At 42.9% G+C, this 19588-nt stretch overlaps 1 protein-coding gene across 1 annotated transcript in view; it reads left to right on the top strand.

The window, feature by feature from the left end:
• The first annotated feature begins 2910 nt into the window (after positions 1 to 2910).
• LOC115108739 (probable voltage-dependent R-type calcium channel subunit alpha-1E) overlaps positions 2911 to 19588 on the top strand; it is a 164141-nt gene continuing 147463 nt past the window's right edge. Inside the window, exon 1 of the mRNA XM_065009058.1 lies at positions 2911 to 3383. Coding sequence (XP_064865130.1) covers positions 2911 to 3383 — 473 coding nt within the window. The remainder of the gene's footprint in view (positions 3384 to 19588) is intronic.

Genomic DNA, 19588 nt, shown 5'->3' with positions numbered 1-19588 from the left:
CGGATTAATTTTGTCCCCCCACACCCAACGCGATCACGACACGCAGGTTAAAATAAAAAATAAAAAACTCTGAACCAATTATATTAATTTGTGGACAGGTTGAAAAGCATTAAACATTTATGGCAATTTAGCTAGTTAGCTTGCACTTGCTAGCTAATTTGTCCTATTTAGCTAGCTTGCTGTTGCTAGCTAATTTGTCCTGGGATATAAACATTGAGTTGTTATTTTACCTGAAATGAACAACATCCTCTACTCTGCCAATTAATCCACACATAAAATGGTCAACTGAATCGTTTCTAGTCATCTCTTCCTTCCAGGCTTTTCTTCTCTTGACTTTATATTGCGATTGGCAACTTTCATAAATTAGGTGCATTACTGCCACTAACCTCGTTCGTCTTTCAGTCACCCACGTGGGTATAACCAATGAGGAGATGGCACGTGGGTGCCTGCTTCTATAAACCAATGAGGAGATGGGAGAGGCAGGACTTGCATCGCAGTCTGTGTCAGAAATGGAACTGATTTCTATTTGAGCCCTTGGCAACGCAGATACTCGTTGGTGCGCGCTAACAGTGTGGGTGCAATAATTGAATAACATAGATATCTACATTTATTTTGCAACGCTCGCGCACGCGACGCAAGCTGTGTAGTCAGCCTGTTAGGATCACCACTTTATTTTAAGAATGTGAAATGTCAGAATAATAGTAGTGTTGATGTTCAAATACTGGAGAGTTGAGACCAAATCATGGACGCTGGACAGAGTGGATTTCAGTTTTAACAAAAGACAGTTTTAATGAGTCAAAGATATCTTGTCCCGCAGTTTTACGTGCACGGATCTAGTTCATATAACTCCGCAAGGAGTCAGGTGAAAAAGAGGCCTTATACAAAGGTTACATTCATTTTTATACATATAATAAAGTAGGTGGAGTCTTGTCGTTTTGGTCTTCTGACTGGTCACAAAGAGTTGGAGGCGGGCCTTTCTCTAGCCAGAGCGGGCCCCATTGGTGCATAGCAGAGTCTTGTTCTCTGAGCTCCCTGACCAGATAGAGGGGGTCAGTTTTATGGCTGGGTGTATGTGGTCTTGCGATGGAATGTCTTTGTTTCCTGGGGTCGGGAGACAACAAAGCTGAGGGGATAGTGTTAGGGGGGTAGTTTTATTGCTGGCTGTGTGGGCTAGTTCCTGTTTTAATAACAGGGGTAGGTAAGATGACTTGAGTCAGGCGGTTTGGCTTGGCGCTGTATAATATATATGAGCTATGTGTATGAATGTTTACATATATATATATATATGACAGTAGAGAGAATGATTTATTTCAACCTTTATTTCTTTCATCACATTCCCTGTGGCTCAGAAGTTTATTTAGGTGGATGGAATGTAGCGTAGTGGTTAGAGTGGTGGACTTGTAACCGTAAAAGTTGCAAGATCAAATCCCCAAGGTAACAATCTGTCGTTCTGCCCCTGAACAAGGTAGTTAACCCACTGTTCCAAGGCTGTCATTGAAAATAAGAATTTGTTCTTTAACTGACTTGCCAAGTTAAATAAATATGAAATAAAAAAATAGTTGGCTATTCAGAAAATGTTTTTGCCAGGGAGGTTTGCTCATCTACCCCGTGTGTACACGTATGTGTATGAACCTGTTCCCTGTTTTTACTAAAGATATGGGCCACAGTAAAGATAGGAACGCAAAACAAAACACCCTACTAGCACTGTCACCAACTGCCCCACTTTCAGTTGTTTTAATGAGCTGCAACACTAGCTGCATCTAGGATCAATGTGATGGATTACTGCACTCCAAGGCAAAAGATTAATATATTTCTTTGTCACAATGTTTTATTTATTCCATCTTTATAATTTAGGTCGTGTCAGTGTGTGCTTCATGATTTCAAAAAATTTGATACTGGATCATTATGGTCATGACATATGTTTTTATTAACAAACTGTTTTCTGAAAAATGATGCTGAACAATATTTACTTCAATTAACCCTCTTCATGAAATAAAAGAAAACAGTCTGTGTTATCGGAATTGTCCCTTCGATTCCTAGGCAGTCGTGATCAAAGGACTTCCTGGAATCAAAATGACAGTACCATCATCAACTCAAGCGAGTCACAGCAATTTACTAGTGCTCTTTTAACGGTGGTTTCTTATGTCATTCTCAGTAAGGCAGCACAGATAATATTGATTCTTTGCACTCTTGTGGACGTCTGAAGGCCAGCTGGAAAAATATGTATCCCTCTTTATTCACCGTTTAGCTGAAGTTTTTAAGTATTACATAAAAGTCCAATACAATGTTATTATTCTCTGGAGGATAGAGCTTTAGTCTAAAGATGAGTGAGTCGAATCCTTAGAGGACCTAGTTGTGGAAGAACAGGTGTGATGAGTATTCCTGTTGCTCCTAAGAAGCATATCACTGGAGATATTAGATAACCACATTTGTTTACTCTCCATTTAATTGGTTCCCATTCTAAGGGGCTGGGGAGCCTTAGTCATTTTAAAATGTTAAAATGAGTGCTTCATTGGCAAATTGCCTTTGAGGCGTTGCTGAACAAATGAACGCTACTAAAGCGGCATTCATCATCTGGCCCTGTTGATTCATCCACTGGCCCTGTTGATTCATCCATCCATACATCACATTCCACCATTAAGTGCTCCATCCCTCAGTGTAAGATATCTCAGTGTACACAGTTCTATTATTGAAAATGACAACACTTATTGTAAGCTTTTTTATGTTGTACAAAATTTGAATTGGGATCTGTTGAGCTCTCAATAAGTTAGTGTGTGTATGTGAGAATAGACCTCTGCCCTCCCACTGGGAGGTCCTTTAGTAACCCCACCTAGCTTTCCCCATTGTGGTGTGTTAACTCTTTCTCTCGCTCTCCTCTCCACAGCATTATGCTAAGAGCCTGGTCCCAGCATGTTGGAATTGGGCTCCTGTTCAGTCAGTGCTCAGACCCTGGCGGACCACAATGCCCTGGCGGTGCCCCATCTGGCCAGGGGGGGCGTCTGTGGGAGCAGCAACCCACGCCACTACATCCTCCACCCCGAGTCAGAGAACTGGCGCAAGCACCGTCTGGGCCTGACCGAGGGTTCCCACTCCTGCTCCCTGCTGGAACCCCAGAGCCTGTCAGACAGCCTGCTTTCCCACACATCCAGCTTCAACACCCTCTACCTCCCCCACAATGCTCATGCCCCCCATGGCCTCTCCCTGGATGTGGCCAGCTCCTACGACAGGGCCGGGGAAGCGCTGGTGATGGACCCGGACCGACCCGTCAGCCCCATCGTCATTAAAAGGCGCCGGGGGGGACTCATCGAGCAGCGGGACATTGTTAAAGCCCACCAGGCTCACAAGATTCAGAGCACCCCACAGGCCCTGCGCAAAGAATGGGAGTAAGTACTACGTGCCTCTCCTCTCTAAGCAAGTCACATAGGATATACAGGAATTAGTATATACAGGAAGTATATACAGGAACAGGAAGTATATACAGGAATGAGTCTGTGAAACATCTTTCTATTATTTTTTCTACTTCTATTCACGAATGTAAGCCTAGCTTCACCAAAGAACAAGTTTTTAATATCACGTGCACAAATACAGTGAAATGCCTTTCTTGCAAGCTCCATACCCAACAATGCAATAATCAATATCAACGTAGAACTAAAATTAACATAAGGTAGAACAAAAACAAAGTAAGAAGCTATATACAGGGTCAGTTCCAATACCTATATTTACAATGTGCAGGGATACTGGATCAATAGAGGGAGAAAAGTACTTTTTCCCCTGCTGATTTGGTATATTTGCCCACTGACTAAGATTTTTGTTGAATTTACCTAGGCAAGTCAGTTAAGAACAAATTCTTATTTTCAATGACAGCCTAGGAACTGCTTGTTCAGGGGCAGAATGACAGATTTGTAACTTGTCAGCTCAGGGGTTTGAACTTGCAACGTTCCGGTTACTAGTCCAACGCTCTAACCACTAGGCTACCCTGCCGCCCCTGAATGATTCAGAGGATCAGTCTATAATTTTAATGTTAGGTTTATTTGAACAGTGAGAGACAGAATAACAACAAAATAATCCAGAAAACCGCATGCCAAAAATGTTATAAAATGATTTGCATTTTAATGAGGGAAATAATTATTTGACCCCTCTGCAAAAAAAGTACTTGGTGGCAAAACCCTTGTTGGCAATCACAGAGGTCAGACGTTTCTTGTAGTTTGCCACCAGGTTTGCACACATTTCAGGAGGGATTTTGTTCCACTCCTCTTTGCAGATCTTCTCCAAGTCATTAAGGTTTCGAGGCTGACGTTTGGCAACTCGAACCTTCAGCTCCCTCCACAGATTTTCTATGGGATTAAGGTCTGGAGACTGGCTAGGCCACTCCAGGACCTTAATGTGCTTCTTCTTGAGCCACTCCTTTGTTGCCTTGGCCGTGTGTTTTGGGTCATTGTCATACTGGAATACCCATCCTGGCTGAGGGAAGGAGGTTCTCACCCAAGATTTGACGGTACATGGCCCCGTCCATCGCCCCTTTGATGCGGTGAAGTTGTCCTGTCCCCTTAGCAGAAAAACACCCCCAAAGCATGATGTTTCCACCTCCATGTTTGACGGTGGGGATGTTGTTCTTGGGGTCATAGACAGTATTCCTCCTCCTCCAAACATGGTGAGTTGAGTTGATGCCAAAGAGCTCCATTTTGGTCTCATCTGACCACAACACTTTCACCCAGTTGTCCTCTGAATCATTCAGATGTTCATTGGCAAACTTCAGACGGGCATGTATATGTGCTTTCTTGAGCAGGGGGACCTTGCGGGTGCTGCAGGATTTCAGTCCTTCACGGCGTAGTGTGTTACTAATTGTTTTCTTGGTGACTATGGTCCCAGCTGCCTTGAGATCATTGACAAGATCCTCCCGTGTAGTTCTGGGCTGATTCCTCACTGTTCTCATGATCATTACAACTCCACGAGGTGAGATCTTGCATGCAGTCCCAGGCCGAGGGAGATTGACAGTTCTTTTGTGTTTCTTTCATTTGCAAATAATCGCACCAACTGCTGTCATCTTCTCACCAAGCTGCTTGGCAATGGTCTTGTAGCCCATTCCAGCCTTGTGTAGGTCTACAATCTTGTCCCTGACATCCTTGGAGAGCTCTTTGGTCTTGGCCATGGTGGAGAGTTTAGAATCTGATTGATTGATTGCTTCTGTGGACAGGTGTCTTTTATACAGGTAACAAACTGAGATTAGGAGCACTCCCTTTAAGAGTGTGCTCCTAATCTCAGCTCGTTACCTTTATAAAAGACAACTGGGAGCCAGAAATCTTTCTGTTTGAGAGGGGGTCAAATACTTATTTCCCTCATTAAAATGCAAATTATTTTATAACATGTTTGACATGCGTTTTTCTGGATTATTTTGTTATTATTCTGTCTCTCACTGTTCAAATAAACCTACCATTAACATAATAGACTGATCATTTCTTTGTCAGTGGGCAAACGTACAAAATCAGCAGGGGATCAAATAATTGTTTCCCTCATTGTATGTATAGGGGTAAGGTGACTAGGCACCAGGATATATGATAAACAGAGTAGCAGCAATGTAAATTATAATTGTAGGTGTGTGTGTGTGTGTGTGTGTGTGTGTGTGTGTGTGTGTGTGTGTGTGTGTGTGTGTGAACAAGTGAGGATGTCTTACAAGGTTCATGTTGGATATTTACCAGCGCTCTCTAAATGCTGAATCTAAAGCTCACCAACATCAGCCTGTGCTGTGCCACATCATGATAGGAAACTACTCTGAATGAGATCCTCAGTTACAGTTCTAATCACTTTATACCACATGATACAGCAGACTGATCAGATGTCATTAGATGTAATGGTTGTTAATTAAATTGGCAAAGTCAATTAGATAATATGAATGTGTATAAATGTATAAATGTATGAGTATAAATGTGTGTGCATGTTATGTGTGTGTTGGCGTGTCAGTGTGCACGAGTGTGTAGAGACCTGTGAGTGTGCATAGAGAGTGCAAAGATAAAATACAAGGGTCAACTCAAATTTCCCGGCAGCATCCTCCTTGTGTGGCCGTATTGCCCCCCTAAAAATCCATGCCTTTTTTTTGCCAAAGTGGCAGTTGTGCCCTTGGGCTGAATATAATATGCTAATTATAATTTATTTAGCCAATGACCGTCATGTGATCGGGTCCAACTCACAGGCATTTCATAAAAGAAGTAGACTACAAGTAAATGAATGCAGACACATCGTGGGTCCCTCTTATCGAATTCAGAAGCAAATATTGAAGATGTTAGAACGGTCCACATTTAGCCTACTTTTCGTCAGCCAACAAGATGAGTAGGCCTAACAAACATCAAAAGACTAGCCTATGTCAGTCTACTATCCCCCATAGTACAAAAGTTGACCTATTCTATTCTGTCTGGGACAGAGGTGGGATGGGGTGGATCCCAAATTAATACAACCACAAGCATCAAAAACACTTTTTTAAGCAATGAGGCTAATACAACAGATCAGAACGGTTAGCTTAAAATTTTGATTAACTATTAGGCTATTTCTTCATATTATACACACAATAATGCATTCATGGCAGTAGGCTAGAAGCGCAAATGTTCCATTAGCGGGAAAACACCGTTCTCAAAAGTGAGGCAAATGTGATTATGCTTTTATTGCAAAGGTGCATTTTTATGGAGAAAATGATCTTCCCCAAACTTGAAACTCACATGCTGCACGCGTGCTGCCAGTTAGTGTCACGACTTCCGCCAAAGTCGGTTCCTCTCCTTGTTCAGGCGGTGTTCAGCGGTTAGCGTCGCTGGTCTTCTAGCCGTTATCGATCCACTTTTCACTTTCCATTTGTTTTGTCTTGTCTTCCCACACACCTGGTTTCAATTCCCTCATTACATGTTGTGTATTTAACCCTCTGTTCCCCCCATGTCCTTGTCCGGAATTGTTTATTGTAAGTGCATGTGCACGTTTATTCTGGTGTGCGACGCGTTTTGTACCCATTGATTGTTTGTTCTGGATGCCGGTGGTTTTATGTATTAAACTGCTCCGTTGTAAACCTAGTTTTTGCTCTCCTGCGCCTGACTTCCCTGCCGCCAGTACGCACCCCTTACAGTTAGGCTCTATATCCATTGTAAAGTGGATTAATGTGATTCATTTTAAGAAGTAATTTGACTACTTTAGTTGTGATACAAACCTTACCAGCCCATATAGGCCTATGGGCTAGGCTACATGAGGTGTGCGACTATGATTTTAAAAAGTTGCAAAAAAAGGCATACGTTCCTGCACAAGAGCTGGGCATCGTTCACAAGTGATAATATATCATTGACAAGTGTTAGGCTAATATTGTCACCCATCACACTATTATTGATTTAATCTTGTCTTCACATATACTAAATCATATATGTGTGAAATTTGTTTTGATTTAGAATGGACCATTATCATGCACCTGTCTTGAAATGGGCAAGGGGAAAAAAATGCATGTCATCTATGCACTTAAATAGCGAATAGAGGATGCTTTTCTCGTGGTTCATTTTCATGCCAGCCAGATAGGCTATACTCCTGTTGTAAAGAGAAACAATGCACTTAATATTAGGAAAGTTGAAAAATAAATATAGCAGGTCTAGCCTATAGAAAGCTGATGGAATCCTCCTCTTTTTAATAGAGGCCATCACTCTGTTTTCTCACGCACTTGCATAGCCTATATATTGATGTCAGAATGATTAGAGGGACAATAGAGTGCTGAGTACCAGCACGTTTGGTAGGCTATTAATCAGCAGCATCAGAGTTTGGAGAAACCTAATTACCGTGACTAAGCTGTTGACTGCCATCCTGACTCGTGACCACTGGTTTGGCGGGAATACGGTCATTGTAACAGCCCTAATCCCTACCATCAGAAACAATGGAGAAAAATACATCCCATAACATTTAAACATGGAAATTACTGCTCTGTCATTCAACCTACATGAGCAGCAAATGTGTGGTTTTCAATCTAGGCCTACATTCAATGAGACTTTTGAAAAAAAAAACATACATTAACCTGTTCATCCACTTGTCCTTTAGACAAGGAGGTGACTGAAAATGTTGTGTTGTTTGATGCAAGAAACCACTTTACAAAATAACATTCATTATCAAATTAATTATTATTCCCATACCATTATTACAGAGAATCAGACAAATTATGCTACCCTCTGCCCATTGGCTACTTCTCTTATTCAAGACCACTCAAAATACAACACTGCCACTTTAAGATATAAAAAAAACCTCTTTACCGGACTGCACACATGTTGCACTCTTGTAGGCCTACTGCAGCTCTGATTTGTTGCACTGGCCTGTGTAGAGTATGGGCCTGCTTGTCATTGCAGTAGAATCCTATTTTATTTATTTTTATTTCACCTTCATTTAACCAGGTAGGCTAGTTGAGAACAAGTTCTCATTTGCAACTGCGACCTTGCCAAGATAAAGCATAGCAGTGTGAACAGACAACAACACAGAGTTACACATGGAGTAAACAATAAACAAGTCAATAACACATTAAGAAAAAAAGGAGTCTATATACATTGTGTACAAAAGGCACGAGAGGTATGCAATAAATAGGCCATAGGAGAGAATAATTACAATTTGGCAGATTAACACTGGAGTGATAAATGATCAGATGATCATGTGCAGGTAGAGATACTGGTGTGCAAAAGAGCAGAAAAGTAAATAAATAAAAACAGTATGGGGATGAGGTAGGTAAATTGGGTGGGCTATTTACAGATGGACTATGTACAGCTGCAGAAAGGTAAATAAATAAAAACAGTATGGGGATGAGGTAGGTAAATTGGGTGGGCTATTTACAGATGGACTATGTACAGCTGCAGCGATAGCAGGTGTTTAAAGTTGGTGAGGGAAATAAAAGTTTCCAACTTTAGCAATTTTTGCAATTCTTTCCAGTCACAGGCAGCAGAGAACTGGAAGGAAAGGCGGACTAATGAGGTGTTGGCTTTGGGGATGACCAGTGAGATATACCTGCTGGAGCGCGTGCTACTGGTGGGTGTTGTTATCGTGACCAGTGAACTGAGATAAGGTGGAGTTTTACCTAGCATGGACTTATAGATGACCTGGAGCCAGTGGGTCTGGTGACGAATATGTAGCGAGGGCCAGCCGACTAGAGCATACAGGTCGCAGTGGTGGGTGGTATAAGGTGTTTTAGTAACAAAACGGATGGCACTATGATAAACTGCATCTATTTTGCTGAGTAGAGTATTGGAAGCTATTTTGTAGATTACATCGCCGAAGTCGAGGATCGGTAGGATAGTCAGTTTTACTAGGGTAAGTTTGGCGGCGTGAGTGAAGGAGGCTTTGTTGCGAAATAGAAAGCCGATTCTAGATTTGATTTTGGATCGGAGATGTTTAATATGAGTCTGTAAGGAGAGTTTACAGTCTAGCCAGACACCAAGGTATTTATAGATGTCCACATATTCTAAGTCGGAACCGTCCAGGGTGGTGATGCTAGTCGGGCGGGCGGGTGCGGGCAGCGAACGGTTGAAAAGCATGCATTTGGTTTTACTAGCGTTTAAGAGCAGTTGGAGGCCATGGAAGGAATGTTGTATGGCATTGAAGCTCGTTTAGAGGTTAGATAGCACAGTGTCCAGGGAAGGGCCAGAAGTATACAGAATGGTGTCGTCTGCGTAGAGGTGGATCAGGGGATCGCCCGCAGCAAGAGCAACATCATTGATAAATACTGAGAAAAGAGTCGGCCCGACAATTGAACCCTGTGGTACCCCCATAGAGACTGCCAGAGTACCGGTCAACGTGCCCTCCAATTTGACACACTGAACTCTATCTGCAAAGTAGTTGGTGAACCAGGCAAGGCAGTCATTAGAAAAACGAGGCTACTGAGTCTGCCGATAAGAATATGGTGCTTGACAGAGTCGAAAGCCTTGGCCAGGTCGATGAAGACGGCTGCACAGTACTGTGTTTTATCAATGGCGGTTAGGATATTGTTTAGTACCTTGAGCGTAGCTGAGGTGCACCCATGACCGGCTCGGAAACCGGATTGCACAGCGGAGAAGGTACGGTGGGATTTGAGATGGTCAGTGATTTGTTTATTAACTTGGCTTTCAAAGACCTTAAATAGGCAGGGCAGGATGGATATAGGTCTGTAACAGTTTGGGTCCAGGGTGTCTCCCCCTTTGAAGAGGGCTTTCCAATCCTTGGGGATCTCAGACGATAGGAAAGAGAGGTTGAACAGGCTGGTAATAGGGGTTGCGACAATGGCGGCGGATAGTTTCAGAAATAGAGGGTCCAGATTGTCAAGCCCAGCTGATTTGTATGGGTCCAGGTTTTGCAGCTCTTTCAGAACATTGCTATCTGGATTTGGGTAAAGGAGAAGCTGGGGAGGCTTGGGCGAGTAGCTGCTTTTGGGGGGAGGAGCTGTTGGCCGAGGTTGGAGTAGCCAGGAGGAAGGCATGGCCAGCCGTTGAGAAATGCTTGTTGAAGTTTTTGATTATCATGGATTTATCGGTGGTGACGGTGTTACCTAGCCTCAGTGCAGTGGGCAGCTGGGAGGAGGTGCTCTTGTTCTCCATGGACTTTACAGTGTCCCAGAACTTTTTGGAGTTAGAGCTACAGGATGCAAATTTCTGCTTGAAAAAGCTAGCCTTTGCTTTCCTGACTGACTGCGTGTATTGGTTCCTGACTTCCCTGAACAGTTGCATATCGCGGGGACTATTCGATGCTATAGCAGTCCGCAACAGGATGTTTTTGTGCTGGTCGAGGGCAGTCAGGTCTGGAGTGAACCATGGGCTATATCTGTTCTTTGTTCTGCATTTTTTTAACAGGGCATGCTTATCTAAGATGATGAGGAAGTTACTTTTAAAGAAAGACCAGGCATCCTCAACTGACGGGATGAGGTCAATATCCTTCCAGGATACCCGGGCCAGGTCAATTAGAAAGGCCTGCTCGCAGAAGTGTTTTAAGGAGCGTTTGACAGTGATGAGGGGTGGTCATTTGACCGCAGACCCGTAGCGGATACAGGCAATGAGGCAGTGATCGCTGAGATCCTGATTGAAGACAGCGGAGGTATATTTGGAGGGCAAGTTGGTCAGGATAATGGGTATGAGGGTGCCCATGTTTACAGATTTAGGGTTGTACCTGGTGGGTTCCTTGATGATTTGTGTGAGATTGAGGGCATCTAACTCAGATTGTAGGACTGCCGGGGTGTTAAGCATATCCCAGTTTAGGTCACCTAACAGAACAAACTCTGAAGCTAGATGGGGGGCGATCAATTCACAAATTGTGTCCAGGGCACAGCTGGGAGCTGAGGGGGGTCGGTAGCAGACGGCAACAGTGAGAGACTTATTTCTGGAGAGATTAATTTTTAAAATTAGAAGTTCGAACTGTTTGGGTATGGACCTGGAAAGTATGACATTACTTTGCAGGCTATCTCTGCAGTAGATTGCAACTCCTCCCCCTTTGGCAGTTCTATCTTGACGGAAAATGTTATAGTTGGGTATGGAAATCTCAGAATTTTTGGTGGCCTTCCTAAGCCAGGATTCAGACACGGCAAGGACATCAGGGTTGGCAGAGTGTGCTAAAGCAGTGAGTAAAACAAACTTAGGGAGGAGGCTTCTGATGTTGACATGCATGAAACCAAGGCTTTTTCGATCACAAAAGTCAACAAATGAGGGTGCCTGAGGACATGCAGGGCCTGGGTTTACCTCCGTATCACCCAAGGAACAGAGGAGGAGTAGGATGAGGGTGCGGCTAAAGGCTATCAAAACTGGTCGCCTAGAGCATTGGGGACAAAGAATAAAAGGAGCAGATTTCTGGGCGTGGTAGAAAAGATTCAGGGCATAATGTGCAGACACTGGTAGGGTGGGGTGCGGGTACAGCAGGGGTAATCCCAGGCACCGGGTGATGATAAGAGAGGTTGTATCTCTGGACATGCTGGTTATAATGGGTGAGGTAACCGCATGTGTGGGAGGTGGGACAAAGGTGGTATCAGAGGTATGAAGAGTGGAACTAGGGGATCCATTGTAAACTAAAACAATGATAACTAACCTGAACAACAGAATACAAGGCATATTGACATTTGAGAGAGGCATACAGCGAGGCATAAAGTAATCGCAGGTGTTGATTGGGAGAGCTAGCTAAAACAACAGGTGAGATAACAACAGCGAATCAGCTAACACAACAACAGCAGGTAAAATGGTGATAACTGGGCAGAACATCTCTGCCTACAAGAACATCTCTTGCATAGTTTGTTTTGTTTCAGTATGCTTCATTGAAAGTGGCACATTTTGCATTTATTCGAGCACAGTAGAGCGAAACATTGATAGTGTTAACTAAAGGGGAAAGCTCTAGAAAGTTGAGTGAAGTTCAATCTCGTGCTTCTCTGCACGAGCTGATATTTCTTCTGCGTGGCAGTCCAAGGGGAGCTGCACACTTGCAGCTTAGAGGGAACATTGGATATCACACTGAGTAATATTATCAGGCTTAGCATAACATATAAGCAATAGCAGCAGACAAATCAGGTTGAAAGCAGCATACTGCAAACTGAACTCTCTCACCACCATGCTAATACCCAACCCAGCTATGGAGGAGGAGGGGAGACCGGCATCTTCCCTCCCTGTGGTGCTGTGGAATCTGTGATTTCTGACAGTGATGATTGCCTCTCTCTCGCTGTGGAGCAGCCCTCCAGTGACCTTGCCTTCCTCCTCAGCACCCCATGCACAGGAAGACTTGCCTGGTTGGAGAGGGAGAGGAAGATGGGGGTCTTTAACTGGAGCTGATGGTGTCCTTAATTGCTGCTTTAATTCTCTGCCCTGACCCCTCCCCTTGGTTTTCATTAACAAGGTGCCTGGGGAGGAGGCAGGGAGCAGGGAATCCAGACATGATTTAAGCAGCTGATAGCATCTTGTATGTGTTGTGAAAGTAGAAAATAGATGGTTAATTAATGGTTAATTCCTGCATCATCTGGCCGGTTCAAATGATTGTCACAGTTTGGTTTGATAATTGATGTTACTCTATTTGGGACAATAATCTACCTAGCCATGTTATTACCATGGCCTTCACTGTCATCTTCTCGGAAGTATTAAATCACCCAAATAACAGTACTTAAAGGCCTAAACTGCAAATGATAATGACAGTACTCTTGCAGAGTTGATCTGACATTTCTTTGAGCTGAGAATTAGGTTGGAGGGTATACAGGAAGGCTATTGGTTGACCATGGTAAATCATGGCTGGATCGAAGTTACACTATACAGTATATTTATTTAATAGTTTCTTTGCGCTTTGACCTAAAAAATAACTCGGAGACACAGCCTTTGAATGACGTGCTTTACTTTGTTCAACTTTTATTTTTGTTTTAATGCGTAAATAGCGGAGTCACAGATGAAAGAGAAAACACTAGGCCCAAGACAAGTTGTTCAACAAGTGAGCTCCTCCCTTCAGTGAAGGCCGACATTCTTGCTGTCCTCAGAGCAGACATTTTATCAATACTCAAGGAGGCGCTCAGTGAGGACTTTAATTTTATTAAGTCGAAGGCAGTGAGATCGATACTTAAAGCTTATTAAAGAGCAGTGATACTATCAAGAGCAGTGTGCGGGTTCCCTCTTTTTTTCTAATTTTATTCAAATGTTACCATGCACCTCCAAAACCGATAGCTCAGATGTGCGAGTGTCTTTTGAATTTTGAATGAAGTCGGAGTCGGAGTTACAAGCAGTCAAGAATGAACTCGCAAAGCATACAGCATGTCTCTGACATGGAACTAGGCTTGTCAACATGCTCAGACAACACAACTACGCCACAAACCATGGTTAAGAAGCTCGAAACGGATGTGGCTAGCCTTAAGGAACAATGCATACATTTACAAGGTTATATGCGAAGATCCATTATCAGGATCATGGGGGTAGCTGAGGACCCGGGCTCAAGTTCTACTTCATAGGTCTCAAAGTTATTGAAAGAAGCCCTCAAATTGGATAAAGACATCCTTGTAGACCGCTCACACCAGAGCTCTCAAGCAAGAAAGCCTTTCGGAAAACCTTGCGTCATTGTGGCTAAACTGCACTACTATCAGGATTGTGGTCGATGTTCTCCAGAGAATTTGACCCACTTTGATGGAACAGAGCACCCATCTCTAACTTCCCAGACTATGCCCCAACCGTTGCTCGTGACCGTGCCTCTTTCAACGATGTCAAGAGTCTGCTCCGTGGACGGACCAACGTTCGATATGGTGTGGCTTTTCCTGCCTGCCACCGTATAACATACAACGGCACGAGAAAGAGTTCCAAGACCCCCATAAAGCGATGGCATCTGTAAAGGCCAACATTCTACCGAGGTCGGACGAAGCAAATGGTTGAATGTTCACCTGTTTGACGATTACGGTAATGGACGAATGTGTCTACCACTGCAGACTCGGTTTCTCTCTGGCGTTGCCAGTGGTATCAGTCGATATTGTTATTATTAGGTCATGTTAATGCCTTAGTTCTGGTGAGTCAATTCTCTGTTTGTTTTAACGTTTTATTTTATTACCATGAAGCTGCTGAGTTCTACTTCTCGATGGTACCCGTATCCAGGGTAGATAAAGCATAGTTCTATTATTAGGTTATATCATTTCTTTAAAGACGTTGCTGCTAACTTAGTGGTATTGTGGTAAGATGTGATTTATAAAAATGTATTATACTTTCTTGTAAAACAGCCTAGTTTTGGGTTGTAAATAAGCATTTATTATTTATTTATTGTGTGCAACTTGTTTTAAAGTCCTTCACTATTTCAGCAGGGCTCTCTACTTGATATGTTTAGTGTTCCCCACTACAAGCACATCATGTGTGGATATCTTTACGTGCGGATTAGTGGTTACCTTGTTCTATTAAGTGACCAGGGTGGGTTTTCTTTTTCATACCAGACTTCAGAGTATTGTTTGTTTATGTTTTTTATTCTTCTTCAACTTTTGGGTTTTTATTTGCTATTTTTGGGAAAAAATGTTTAGTGGATCAATTGTTGTTGTAATCTGGCATCTATCCTTTTCCCACCTGACTATACATGGCCTAATATCAATCTTTAAATCACCCAGTGAAACGTAAAAGGGTTCTTTCTCATTTAAATCACCTTAAAGTACAGATCGCCTTTCTTCAGGAGACACATCTCCGAACTTTTGACCACTCTCGTTTAAAAGCAGGGTGGATCGATCGGTCAATCATATCATTCCAATTTTCATTCTAAAACTAGAGGAGCTTCGATTATAATGAGTAAAAACATACCGTTCGCAATGTCAAGTGTAGAGGCAAACTCAGCAGGCCGTTTCATTATTGTAGTAGGAAGACTATATAATACACCTGTTTTCTTGGCTAACATTTATGCACCAAATTGGGATATCAGTGAATTCTTCACAAATGTATTTTCTCGATTACCAAATATGGACACACACCACATACTAGGTGGTGATATGAATTGTTTACTGTCACCCAATCTGGATCGTAGATCTCCTAATGTATCATCTTCATCAAAGACAGCATCCACAATTCAGCTATTTCTTAAGACATATATATTTTTTCATTGTTTTTTTTCACCTTTATTTAACCAGGTAGGCTGGTTGAGAACATGTTCTCATTTGCAACTGCGACCTGGACAAGATAAAGTAAAGCAGTTCGACACATATTGCAACACATGGAATAAACAAACATAGAATCAATAACACAGTAGCAATAAATAGGCCATGGTGGAAGTAATTACAATATACCAATTAAACACTGGAATGGTAGGGTGTGCAGAAGATGATGTGCAAGTAGAGATACTGGGGTGCAAAGGAGCAAGATAAATAAATACAGTATGGGGATGAGGTAGATTGGATGGGCTATTTACAGATGAGCTATGTACAAGTGCCAGCTTCAGATTTTTTTGCAGTTCATTCCAGTCATTGGCAGCAGAGAACTGGAAGGAGAGGCAGCCAAAGTAGGAATTGGCTTTGGGGGTGACCAGTGAGATAAACCTGCTGGAACGTGTGCTACGGGTGGGTGCTGCTATGGTGACCAGCGAGCAGAGATAAGGCGGGGCTTTACCTAGCAGGGTCTTGTAGATGACCTGGAGCCAGTGGGTTTGGCGACGTGTATGAAGCGAGGGCCAGCCAACGAGAATATACAGGTCGCAGTGGTGGGTATTATATGGGGCTTTGGTGACAAAATGGATGGCACTGTGATAGACTGCATCCAATTTGTTGAGTAGAGTGTTGGAGGGTATTTTGTACGGCATATCTGATGTGTGGCAGTATTCTTTTTTCCCGTCAGTTCACAATACCTTCTCACGTATAGACTACTTTTTCCTAGACAATAGATTTCTGCCACTTATCACGTAGTGTGATTACCAAGCTATAGTAATTTCGGATCATTCTCCTCTTACTATGAAACTACTTATAATAAATACACAGCCTAATTATCACACTTGGTGGCTTAACTCACTACTATCAGAATAATCCTTTGGAGCTATTTGGAGCTATTTGTTGCTATTTGTTGCTATTTGGAGCTATTTGTCAAGCTTAATCAAACCCCTGGAATGTCTCCTACAACAGTATGGGAATCAATGAAGGCTTATCTAAGGGGCCAAATGATTTTGTACAGCGCAAGATTAAGGAAGTGCAATATTTAACACCTAGGGGAACTTACAAATAAAATATTGGCTTTGGATATGGCATATTTACACTCTTCATCCGCAGATTTACTAAAACAACGTTTGACACAACGTTTGAAGAGTCTTTCAACTCGACAAGCTGAAAATCAAATTAGTAAGTCTCGATACAAAAATGATGAACATGGAGAGAAATCAGGGAAAGTGCTAGCACACCAGCTGCATCAGAGAACCGCAAATCAAACCATACCTGAGATAACTGACGAGCTGGGTTTCAAATGTATTGATAATTTTGAAGTCAATTCATGCTTTCACAACTTTTACTCATAATTATACACTTTGGAATCCTCTGGTAATGCTACCTTACTCGACACCTTCTTTGAGAACTTAGATATTCCTACATTTAAACCTGAGATAGCTGCTGAATTAGAAGAAAAGTTCTCCGTAGAAGAGATTGTGTTGGCAATTAAATCTTTGCAGTGTGGTAAATCCCCTGGACCCGATAGATTTCCCAGTACATTCTTTAAAAAATTCAACGCTCTCCTCTCTTGCGTTCCGTATTTGAGGAATCATTCTCCTCAAACTCTTTACCCTCAACAATGAGACAAGCATGGATTTCACTTATTCTGAAAAAAAAGTGCGTGTGGTAAATTTAGGCCAATTTCTTTACTGAATTGCGATGTAAAGATACTTTCTAAGATGATTGACTGCCGTTTTGAGTCAGTCCTTCCCTCCATTATCTCTACAGATCAAACTGATTTCATTAAAAATCGTCATTATTTTTTCAACATCAGACTTTATAACATACTTTATAATCCCTTTTCATCTGACACTCCAGGGATCTTGTTATCACTTGATGCTGAGAAGACGCGTTTTGATCGGGTGGAGTGGGATTATCTATTTTATACTTTCAAACAATTTGGATTCGGTTCCAATTTTATGTCCTGGATCAAAGTTATTTACTCCTCCCCTATGGCTGCAGTGCTCACAAATAATAACCTTTCATCCTATTTCCAACTTCAACGTGGGCAAGACAGGATTGTCCTCTATCCCCTCAGCTGTTTGCCATGGTAATTGGGCCTTTAGCCACAGGAATACATAATAACACCACTATCAAAGGTATTTGAAGAGGGAGCTTAGAGCATAATGTTTCACTCTATATGGATGACATGCTATTATATATGTGTCAGGAGAATTCTATACTCCTGTTCATTTATCAATTCAATTAAGTTACCCTTAGTCTGTTATATCAGGATTTGTAAGATACTGATAGAAAAGGAAACAGACAGAGGCCCAGTCTACCAAAGTTAAATGTTTATTCATGGGAACGTTCTGAAGTCAAGAATACAAATCAATTCATTTTATACTGACTTCTCACGCCCACACATACACACAATCATACGCACACACATACACACATACACACAAACATACACACACACATGTCCTGCTACACACACACTGTCTGTCTCACTTCCCAGCCGACAGAGATAGTGACTTTGTCCTTGATACGTACTCCCCATTCTCACCCAAATCTCTAGTCAGGTCGGCACCAAGCTCAGACAGTCTGTGTTTAGAATACCATAAAGGCATATTGTTTCACCCTAATTCTGACTAGGACTACACATTTATTGATTAGGATTTCATACATTATAATCAATTCCATACAATTATATGTTTCAGGGCGGAACATTCTAATAATTCAATTAACAGACAATTCTCACCTATCAATATGTCTGACCCTTCAACTGGTCTTCCAGAGATGCACGTTCTACTAATGACATTTGGTAAAATATCCAGGTATAAGGTTAATCTACAAAAAAATTAATTGATGCCTACTAATCCTTCTGCCATGCAAACTTATTTTAGTCATGTGCCCTTCAGAGTAACTACACAGAAATTTAAATATTTGGGAATTAGGATCACACACAATTTCAAAGATCTCTATAAAGCCAATTTCCCAGTGTCACGAACATCGTCTTGAAAATGACCGGACCAAGGTGCAGCGTGGTGAGCTTACATTTTTCTTTATTTTTAAACGTCGCCAACAAAACAATAAACAACAAAAACGAACGTGACGCTCCGTAAGGCTATACATGCATTAAACGAAGACAACAGGTCTCACTGGACTGAGGAGACGTACTGGAAGCCTGGTGCGTGGAGCTGCCACAGGGCTTACCAGGCTGGTGAGACATACTGGAGGCCTGGTACGTGGAACCGGAACAGGTCTCACCGGACTGGGGAGATGCACTGGAAGCCTGGTGCGTGGAGCAGGCACCGGATACACTGGGCCGTGGAGGCACACTGGAGGTCTCAAGCGTAGAGCTGGCACAACCTGTCCTGGCTGGATGGTTACTTTCGCCCGGCATCTGCGGGGCGCTAGCACAGGACGCATGCAGAGCCGGCGCAGTACCAGGCTCCCTACCGTGAGCACGGGGAGTTAGCTCCGCCAACCTCCCCCGTGTGCCCCCCTAAATTTTCTGGGGGGAGTGGCCTCCCGGTCTTCCTTGCCAGCCGTGATCCTGTGTAACGCTGGGTCCCTTTACTAACTGCCTCCGCCTTCCTCGCTGCTTCCACCTGCTTCCACTGCAGGCGATCCTTTCCAGCCAGGATCTCCTCCCACGTCCAGGGTCCCTTTCCTTCCAGAATGTCTTCCATGTCCACTCTGTCTGCTCCTCCCGGCCACGCCGCTTGGCAGTTTGTGGTGGGTTGTTGTTTTCTGTTTAGTTGATTTGCCTTACAGAACTGTTCGTTTTTTCTCTTTGTTATTTTGTTTGAGTGTTTTGAGTAATAAATCATCTTGAACACTTACCACGCAGCGCTTTGGTCTATGCCTTCTGACGATAGACGTAACAGAACTACCCACCACCAAAGGACCAAGCAGCATGGCCAGGAGGAGCAGGGATCCTGGGCCCGGGAGAAGAATGAGTGGAGGACCTCATGGACATGGGAGGAGGTTACAAGACCCTGCCATGGAAACAGGTGGAAACAGCAA

This window comes from Oncorhynchus nerka, linkage group LG24 (assembly GCF_034236695.1).
Source record: "Oncorhynchus nerka isolate Pitt River linkage group LG24, Oner_Uvic_2.0, whole genome shotgun sequence".
In the NCBI taxonomy this organism is placed as follows: Eukaryota; Metazoa; Chordata; class Actinopteri; order Salmoniformes; family Salmonidae; genus Oncorhynchus; species Oncorhynchus nerka.
The sequence above is the reverse complement of the archived record's forward strand: the minus strand, read 5'-3'. Positions and strand labels throughout refer to the sequence as shown.